The following is a 9,758-nucleotide window of genomic DNA, read 5'->3' as shown; positions in this document are numbered from 1 at the left end:
ATGGCTCATGAGAATGTGGATATTACCCATCCATCCAGAATGACACACCTTGCACTAGCAAAGATTTTAGTGGAGTCTCTCTTAGGAGTCAGAATGACCTGTGATACAGTCAGGTTTATTCATGCTATCTAAAAAGTTTCCCACTCAGCATCTAAGCAGAAAGAGAAATCCTAAGCTGTGAGGGAAGCTTAGTTTAATGAGACTTGTTACACATAGTTCCAGAAGAAGGAATCACATTTGTCTCAGCCGATATAAGAACCATGATTCCCCAATTCCATCATAAGTTCTTCCATCAGGATGTTGTCTTTCCTCTTCCAGAGAGGTGGCCAGCCCAATTCCACAATCTGACAGTTTCCCAAGACAGAAGATAGAATCTCATTCCTCCCTGTCTGTTGATGTGATGCACAACTTGTCTGGACTAAAATTACTGGTTGGCCAACTGATTTCTGAAAGCCTTTAAAGTATTCTATATTACCTTCATGCTAGAAAATTTATTGGCCATGTCTGGACATGTCTGTGGTGACAAAAAATTGTACTGGAGGAATTTGGAAAGAGATTGCTCCTTATCAGGATGCCCCTAAACCTGTGAAGAGCACTTTGTGGGTTAATGTGCAAAAAAACAAATACATTTAGAAACAGATAAAAACATTAACTAGGCCACCTATTAGAAAGAAAAATAAAGGTGGCCTGCATAAACAATGATAATTTAAAATACAGAAATAGGACAAGAATCTCATTCAGAGAGCATAGCAAGTACATCTCTTATTGGTCCCAATGAATTAAAAATGCCTGAGGGATGAACTGCAGTCATGCAGGCAAGACTTCTCAAAAGCTTTCAGATTAATTTAAGTTGGAAAAATAATTCTGTGTGGCTTCCATCAGAACTCACCACCCCATTATGAGGGCTTGTTACTCTGCTTGTCCTCAGGCTTGTTACTCTGCTTGTCCTCAAAGACAAGCTTTTTTTGTTATTTTGGATTTTAAAAAGTTGATGAATAGACCAGAATGTATTTTTACAGCATGAAATAAGATAATGCAGGGTATGTACAATGCTTAATTGATGCTTCAGCAGAAGAAGTTACATGCTAATGGTTTTAAAACTTACTTTTTCTACATGTGTTCTCAGTGGTTAAGAGCAAATGAAGCAAAAAGTAGTCTGATTTTTTTTTTTCTATCGTAGAACTCAGTAAATATTTAAACTAATGTCACATTAAAGAAAATTACAGCTTTAACAGATGCACTGGAAAGTCACATCTATTCAAAATATATTTAATAAAATAAGCACTTAAGCAATAAAATCCATTCAATCAGAAAACCACAACAGACATATCAACTATGTAAAAGTTTAGATTGATCAATGTGGGCTTATATACAACATATGTAACAAATTCTTAAAATTAAATACAGTTTAAATTCATAAATCTCCATAAAGAAATCTAAAAAAAGTCATCTTAATAAGCACCAATTGTGGACTCTGGAAGAATTGTGGCATGCATATCTCTGGTCATGTTGCATTTCTCTTTTAGTTTCGACTGCAGCAAAGTATGTTCCACTACACCAATGCGAATATCCATCTGAATTGTTTCTTGTTTTAGCTTCGTTAAGGCTTGTTTAATCTTCACTAAAGGAGCTAAGAAAATACACAAAAAAACCAGGTTTCTGCAATAATACTGTATTTTTCGCTCCATAAGACACACCCTAGATTTAAAGGAGGAAAACAAGAAAACAGACATTCTGAATCAAATTCTCCCTACCAGGCTCTGCACCCAACTCCAAACTCCTTGCCGGGCTCTGTACCCTGTCCCCCCTCTGGTGGTCTAGTGGTAGGCCAGGACAGGGCACACAGGCCTAGTGGCAGGCAGGCCTCCCTCCCTCCCCTCCCAGGCAGGTAGGCATGCAGGCCCCGGCCTTTCCTTCCTCCCTCCCTATTTTTAATTTGGGAGGCAGGCCCCGGCCTCCTCCCCCCCCCCCCCACCCGTACCTTTTAAATCATACCCCTCACCTGTACTTTTAAAAATCCCTCCCTCCCCAAAATAGCTGTCTTGTACTATTTCCCAGTCAGTGGCGCACAGGTCAGGAGCAAGCTTTCCGCGTTCCCACCTAGCCCTGCGCCATTTTCTGAATGGCTGGCATCAGTTCTTGTGAGTCCCGCGGGAGCATGTAAAGCTTGCTCCCGACCTCCACACTCCTGATCTGTGCACCGCTGGCTGGGAAATAGTACGAGAACCGTCTAGTTAAGGAGGGATATACACTGGACCACCAGGCTGTTTAAAAAAGGTACGACGACGGCGGCGGGCTGGCTTGTTTTAAAAAGGTGCGGCGGTGATGGGGGTGTGTATTTTAAAAATGTGCGGCGGGGTGTTTTACAACAGTACGGGGGGTACAAATTTTGTATCTTCGCTGTATAAGATTCACCTAGATTTCTACCCACTTTTGGGTAGAAAAAAAGTGCATCTTATGGAGCAAAAAATACAGTACTATGTTTACTAGTACAGAGCATTGCTCACTTTACCAGTCTTCTTAATCTTGCAAAAGGGACCTTGTCATCTATCAAAGGGCCTGTTGCAAGCAAAAATTTAATTGCGGTAGAATGGCATATCTCATCTATGACTGGTTTTTTATGTCACATGCTCACATTTAGATTGGTGTCTTTGGTTGAGAGTTTGTATAAAATTTCAGGCATCATTTTTATTTTCCACTCCCAGACTATGAGGGGCTGCACATGTGCAATATTTGGTAAATCTCTGTGGCTATTAATGTAAGAAATTCTCTATTTGGACATGTTTTGCATGTCTAAAGTAGGTTTAAAAAAGTTTGGATAGTCTGCAGACTAAAAGGCCTTTACCTGGTCCATTGTCAGCCAATCTCTTGAGGGGGAGGGTATCTTGGAGAGGTGAAATATGATTTAAGGAAAGCTCTGACTTTGATTTCCCCAGCACATGTGCAGCTCAAAGATATCACTTTGGAGAGTCTTTCTGTAAAGTGCACAAGTTTACCTTGATTCTTTCTATATTTCTCACCATTTGGTTGGGGTTTGTTTTAAGAGTCTCTGCTACCTAATTCTGCCTGTACTGTATTATTCTTGAAAACAAAGAGGTGATAAATACATACATTTGCTTTATCTGTTTTACAAAGTGAGAAGTTACTTGCCTATAGCAGGAATAAACTAAACTAAACCTTAAGTTTATATACCGCATCCTCTCCATAAAGATAGAGCTCGTCAGTTTACAGGAACTTTAATATAAGGAAGGAAAAACAAATTAAAATTAGTGATTATAAAGAGGGTAGCGAGATTTACATTTTTGAGAATAGCCAAGTTTTCAGATGCTTTCGGAATAATTGGAATAGGAAAACAGGGGCTTGCAATAACAAGGCCAACCAGAAACCAATCAACCTGAACTTATACAAAAAGACTGTTATGGAGGGGAGGCCAGGAACAGAATAAAAATGGGCCTAGTAAGGTAGAGTTGTATTCTAGACACCGAACAAATTCTGCAGGACTGTCCGACCAAACTGACTCTTAAAAAGTTGCATCAGGTGTTTTGCCAACGAGATGTAAATGTGTAAACTGAAGACCATGTTGCAACTTTGCAAATCTCTTCAATGGAGACTGACCTCAAGTGGGCTACCAACACAGCCATGGCTCCGATATTATGAGCTGTGTCATGACCCTGTAGTCAATCCCAGCCTGGATGTAAGTGAAAGAGATGCAATCCACTAGCAAATTGGATAAGGTGTGTTTACCGATGGCTGCCCTTATCTTCAAAAGAAACCAAAAGGTGAGTACATTGTCTATGGGTTTTAGTCCACTCTAGATAGAAGGCCAAGGAGTGCAGTGTGCATTCACCAGGATGGGCATGAAGTTTTGGGAAGAATGTTGGCAGAACCACTGACTGATCAAGATGGAGCTCTAACATCACCTTAGGAAGGAACTTGGGATGCATATGGAGAACTACGCTTATGATGAAACCTCATTTAAGGTGGATCAGCTACTAGGGCCTTAAGCTTACTAACCCTACAAGCTGAAGTAACCACCACCAAAAGCAAGACATTCCAGGTCAGGTGCTTCAGATGACAGGAATCAAATGGCTCAAAAGGAGCTTTCATCAGCTGGATGATGACAATATTGAGATTTCATGACACAGCTGAGGTTTGATAGGGGACTTTGTCAACAGCAAACCTCTCATGAATCAAAAAATTAAAGGCTTTAGAGAGATGGACTTACTTCCCTCATGATGAAGGTAAGCACTAAAGTGAACCCTTACAAAGTTAATATTCAAGCAGTTTTTGTGTAGGAAAAGACAGAGGATCTAAGGCCTTGTCCTGTTACCAGACAGCAAACCTCCTCCACTTAAAAGTATAACACCTCTTAGTGGAATCTTTCCTGGAAGCCTGCAGGATCCTGGAGACATCCACAGGTAGTTTTAAGAATGCAAATTCTATGCTCTCAACATCCAGGCTATGAGGGCTAGGAAATGGAGATTAGGATTCAGAAGACCCCTCATTCAGGAGAGATGGAAAGCAGTACAACATCCAAAGCTCCTTGGAGGACAACTCCAGAACACAGGGAACCAGATCTGCTTTTTCCAATAAGGTACAATGAATATCATGGTTCCCCAGTCCTGCTTGAGTTTCAGTAAGGCCTTTCCCATTAGAGGGACACAAGATTTCACATATAGAAGAACCTTCCCCAAATGGAGGAGGAAGGCATCAGACACTAGGTCTGCCATACAGTCTGAGTCTGGAGTAGAACTGAGGGATTCTAGATGAGTGGCAAAAAGATCTACTGAAGGGGTGCCCCACTCTTGGAAAATCTTGTGGGTTATAGCTGTTTTGAGAGATCACTTGTGTGGTTGTATTACTCTGCTCAGATTGTCCACCAGACTGTTGTCTTTCCCTGTAAAGTATGTTTCTTGGAGCACTGTGCTGTGGCTGGTGGCCCACTGTCACATCCTGACTGCTTCCTGACACAAGAAGTAGGATCCCATACCCCCCTATTGCATAAATTGTGGGAACGCCCTCGATCCACCCAGGACCCAAATTATTCATATACTCAAATTTGTGCATGCCATTTCTAGCGCCATTTCTAGAATTTGGGGAAAATGCCTAGCCATAGTCACATCACCACCACAGACAAAGTTTGTGTTTCTCTACCTGGATGACAAGCTGATTAAGAGTATGTCAAGGGAAGGTGCTCAAGTATCAGTGCAGAGAACTTTCAGATGCTGCAGTTACTAAGGTTTGTGATCAATTACCCAAAGTCCCATCTGTACCCAGTACAAACATTGGAGTACATAGGAGATCAAGCACAAGCCTGCCTTCCTCAGGGATGGACAGATGTGCTCATCACATAAGAATAGCCTTACAGGGTCAGACCAATGGTCCATCAAGCCTACTAGCCCGATCTCATGGTGGCCAATCCAGGTCACCAGTACCTGGCAAAAACCCAAAGAGTAGCAACATTCCATGCTACTGATCCAGGGCAAGCAGTGGCTTCCCCCGTGTCTCTCTCACAAACAGACTATGGTCTTTTCCTCTTGGAAATTGTCCAAACCTTTCTTAAACCAGCTATGCTATTCCCTCTTACCACAACCTCTGGCAACGTGTTCCAGAGCTTAACTATTCTCCGAGTGAAAAAATATTTCCACCTATTGGTTTTAAAAGTATTTCCCAGTAACTTTGAGTGTCCCCTAGTCTTTATAATTTTTGACGGAGTGAAAAATTGATCTACTTGTACCCGTTCTACTCCACTCAGGATTTTGTAGACTTCAATCATATCTCCCCTCGGCCCTCTCTTTTCCAAGCTGAAGGGCCCTAATGTTGTTTAATACTAATATATAAGCATGATGACTAAAAAAAGTACATAAAATTGAAATTCAAAGTGGTATTTAAGAAAAGAGCAAAAACTCAAGGGGGGATTCTTTTTTTGCCTCAACCAATATATTATATACAGTCATGTGAAAAAATTAGTTTATTAGTTTATTCTTTTTCCTTAGGAGATAATATATAGAAATGGGATGGGATGGGAGGGATAGGGAGGAAAAAAATATTGGAAATATGTTATGAAAAATAAGATGATATATGTAATAGGATGGGATATTTATTGTTGTGCATTACTGGGTATAATAAAATGTTTAAAGTGTTTGAGGAAGAAGGATGGGGGGAGGGACAGATTTCATGTCAGATTAATTGTATTATCAAAAAGGGATATATAATTATATATAAATTTGTAAGGAATATTTTATTGATATGGAAAAGGGTGGGAGATGGGGGAGGGAATAAAAACATGTATAATAATATTGTTTAAGAATGCCAAGTGTGTTATGTAAATTAATTGTAATAATACTGTACACTTGTTGAAAGAAATAAAAAGGAATAAAGATTTAAAAAAAAAAAAAAAAAATTAGGACACCCCATGAAATATTCAGTTCTTTCTTAAGAAATATTCACATATTGATGTCAAATCTTTTTTTTTATTTATCTCTGGAAAAGAAAGTGATATAATTGCAGGTAAACATGATTTACTCATGAAACAAAAATATCCATAAAAATGTGTATTCTGACTAAGGAATAAATTAGGACACCCTCACATATCCTCCCACTTAAAGTGGCTCAAATCACACACAAGTATATCACATCAAGTTTCAAGTTTATTAAAAGATTTTTTAAACCGCTTAATCAGGTTTCTAAGCGGTGTACAATGTAATTTTACATAAAAACATCAGGTGCACATGATTAGAACATCGTTACGCAGCATTTTGAAGGAGGTTTGCCCTACTTAAATCTCAGACATTTAGTTTGGTGTGCTCATGACTGCTGCGGTGAGATCAAAAGAGCTGTCTAAGGCCTTCAGAAAGAAGATTGTAGCAGTTTATAAATCTGGTAAGGGATTTAAAAAGATCTCCATGCAAGTTGACCCTAGAGCAGACCGCAAGATGCTAAGTCTCCAAAACCGCTAAAATGTCATCACGGGACCTACAGCAGGCTCTTGCTACTGTTGATGTGAAAGTGCATGCCTCTACAATTAGAAAGAGACTGCACAAATTTAACTTGCATGGGACGTGTGCAAGGAGAAAATCTTTGCTCTTTAAGTGAAACATCAAGGCCAGACTGAAGTTTGCCAGAGAGAATGTAGACAAACACCAGGACTTCTGGAATAGTGTTCTGTGGATAGATGAGTCTAAAATTGAATTTGGACACCAGAAAAAAGGACATGTTTGGTGTATACCGAATACAGCATTCCAGGAAAAGAACCTCATACCCAACTGTGAAGCATGGAGGTGGAAGTGTGATGGTTTAGGGATGCTTTGCTGCAGCAGAACCTGGCCAGCTTACCATCGTAGATCCACCATGAATTCTACAATGTATCAGAGGGTGCTTGAGGAATGTGTGAGACCATTTGTAAGAAAATGAAAGCTGAAGCGGAACTGGACCCTGCAACACAACAATGACCCTAAACATACCAGTAAATCCACAAAGGACTGCCTGAAAACTAAGAAATGGAGAGTCCTGGAGTGGCCAAGTCAAAGCCCTGATCTTAATCCCATTGAGATGCTATGGGGTGATTTGAAACGGGCTGTACATGCAAGAAACCCCTCAAACATCTCACAGCTGAAAGAATTCTGCATTGAGGAGTGGGCCAAACTTTCCTCAGACTGATGTCAGAGAATGGTAGATGGCTACAAGAAGCATCTCATTGCAGTTATTTCAGCCAAAGGGAGTAACACTAACTATTAGGGTGTAGGGTGTCCTAATTTATTCCTCAGTTAGAATATACATTTTTGTGGATATCTTTTGTTTCACGAGTAAATCAAGAGAAATCTTTTGTTGTTTACCTGCAATTATATCACTTTCTTTCCAGAGATAAATAAAAAAAAAAGATTTGACATTGATATGTGAACATTTCTTAAGAAAGAACTGAATATTTCATGGTGTCCTAATTTTTTCACATGACTGTATAATATGAATGATTTAAAATTATTACTTTAGCCCAATGGCTCAAGCTGTAGCATGGTGAGAGGCCAGGGTTGAAATACCTTGTTTGGGTGGGATTGGTCTGTTCTGTGTGCAGCACAGGTGGTAATGCACTCATGTCCAGGGAGGAAGGGAACATTACTGTGGCTAATGCACCACCTCCCTGGACTTCCAACAGCACAACACATCTTCAGTACTAAGGGATCCCCAGAGTAGCCCAGACACACCATCTCCAGAGGGGAGTTTGTAGATGTGAAAGTTAAATAAAAAGGAACAGCACATATCTTTTGTATTTGGCCTTTGCTTACCTCCATCAGTCATGCTACTTCCCTTTTCTTCCATTTCCTGCTTTACTTTTTCTAATTCTTCAGTGATCTTAAAAGAAAAAAATAAACCTGAAATATTTTGCTTTACATTCTTTTGTAGAATAAATTATTCATTTTTATTCTTTCCAAATCAAAAGAATGTTGGAAATAAATAATTTTTTTATTTTATCTAAAATTCTTACAGACAGCTTATAAACTTCTAGAAAGACAACTGAAGCAGTAAAACAACTAAAAAGAAAAATAACCCCAAGAACAAAACAAGCAAGGAAGCAGACAAAAATTAAACCTCTCTCATTCCCCTCACCCCATAACACTGCATCCCCTCACTCCTTCACCCCCTAAATGTTTTTGAAATTGCTCATAACTAGGCCTTTTACGCAGTCTGCAGTAGGATATGCTGAAATTCTAGAATCACTTACTGAAAAAGCCCTGATTTACCACCTGACCTGAACCTACCATCATGTGCCTGTCCCTTGCTTGTTTGAATTCAGACAGTCTTTGTCTCCACTCTACCGGGAGACTATTCCACATATCTACCACCCTTTCTGTAAAAAAAAGTATTTCTTTATATTACTCCTGAGCCTACCAACTCTTAACGTCATCCTATGTATTCTCATTCTGTAGCATCCCTTCAAATGACTCATCTCATGTGCATTTATGCCATGTAGGTATTTATACATCTTTATCACATTTCCCCTCTCATGTCTTTCCTCCAAAGTATACATATTGAGATCTTTAAGTCTGTCACCAAATGCCTTATGATGAAGGCCACCAACCATTTTAGAAGCCTTCCTCTGAACCGACTCCACCCTATTTATATCTTTTTACCATGTCAGCTATTTTCTCTTCATTTGCATCTTTGTTTTCCAAACTACTAGACCAGCCTCTCTTAACTTTTCCAGATATTTTTGCCTGTCTTCCTCTCTATGTTGTGCCTAAACTGACAATCAGTATAGACTTTTAAGCAAACGCTGTGCTAAAACCTATCTAGGTTGCTTAAAATTCAGCTGAGCCACACCATTTTTCGCAACCTTCAGATGAAGTATTCACCCTGGCAACCTTATAAATAGTTGACTGCAATAGTCTAAAAATGGGAGCACAGCCAGGGTTCCCTCTGAGCAGGAGTCCTCTACCTACAGTCCTGTTAGTGGGGGGTGCTGTTTCACCATTATATTTTCAGTAGTGAGGCATAGGAAAACTTGGCAGAACTCCAGGGAGCCTGTCTGCCCCTAGCCACTGAAAAGCACAGTTACTTACCGTAACAGGTGTTATCCAGGGACAGCAGGCAGATATTCTTGACTGATGGGTGACGGCACCGACGGAGCCCCGGTACGGACAATTTTAGAGTGATTGCACTCTAAGAACTTGGAAAGTTCTAGTAGGCCGCACCGCACACGCGCGAGTGCCTTCCCGCCCGACAGAGGCTCGCGGTCCCCAGTTAGGATAAGCCAGCTAAGA

The 9,758-nt window shown here is 40.1% G+C and overlaps 1 protein-coding gene across 2 annotated transcripts in view; it reads right to left on the bottom strand.

The window, feature by feature from the left end:
- Positions 1 to 1,253: 1,253 nt before the first annotated feature.
- IFT57 (intraflagellar transport 57) overlaps positions 1,254 to 9,758 on the bottom strand; it is an 84,334-nt gene continuing 75,829 nt past the window's right edge. The window contains exons 10-11 of one of the 2 annotated variants that reach the window (XM_033943419.1): positions 8,283 to 8,349; positions 1,254 to 1,630 (exon numbers count right to left, since the gene is read on the bottom strand). In XM_033943419.1, coding sequence (XP_033799310.1) covers positions 1,452 to 1,630; positions 8,283 to 8,349 — 246 coding nt within the window. In that variant the 3' untranslated portion in view covers positions 1,254 to 1,451. The remainder of the gene's footprint in view (positions 1,631 to 8,282; positions 8,350 to 9,758) is intronic. The other variant, XM_033943420.1, reaches the window with a different exon arrangement.

Source organism: Geotrypetes seraphini, chromosome 4 (assembly GCF_902459505.1).
Source record: "Geotrypetes seraphini chromosome 4, aGeoSer1.1, whole genome shotgun sequence".
Taxonomy (NCBI): Eukaryota; Metazoa; Chordata; class Amphibia; order Gymnophiona; family Dermophiidae; genus Geotrypetes; species Geotrypetes seraphini.
Note: the sequence above shows the minus strand (reverse complement) of the source record. Positions and strands in the feature narration are given on the sequence as shown.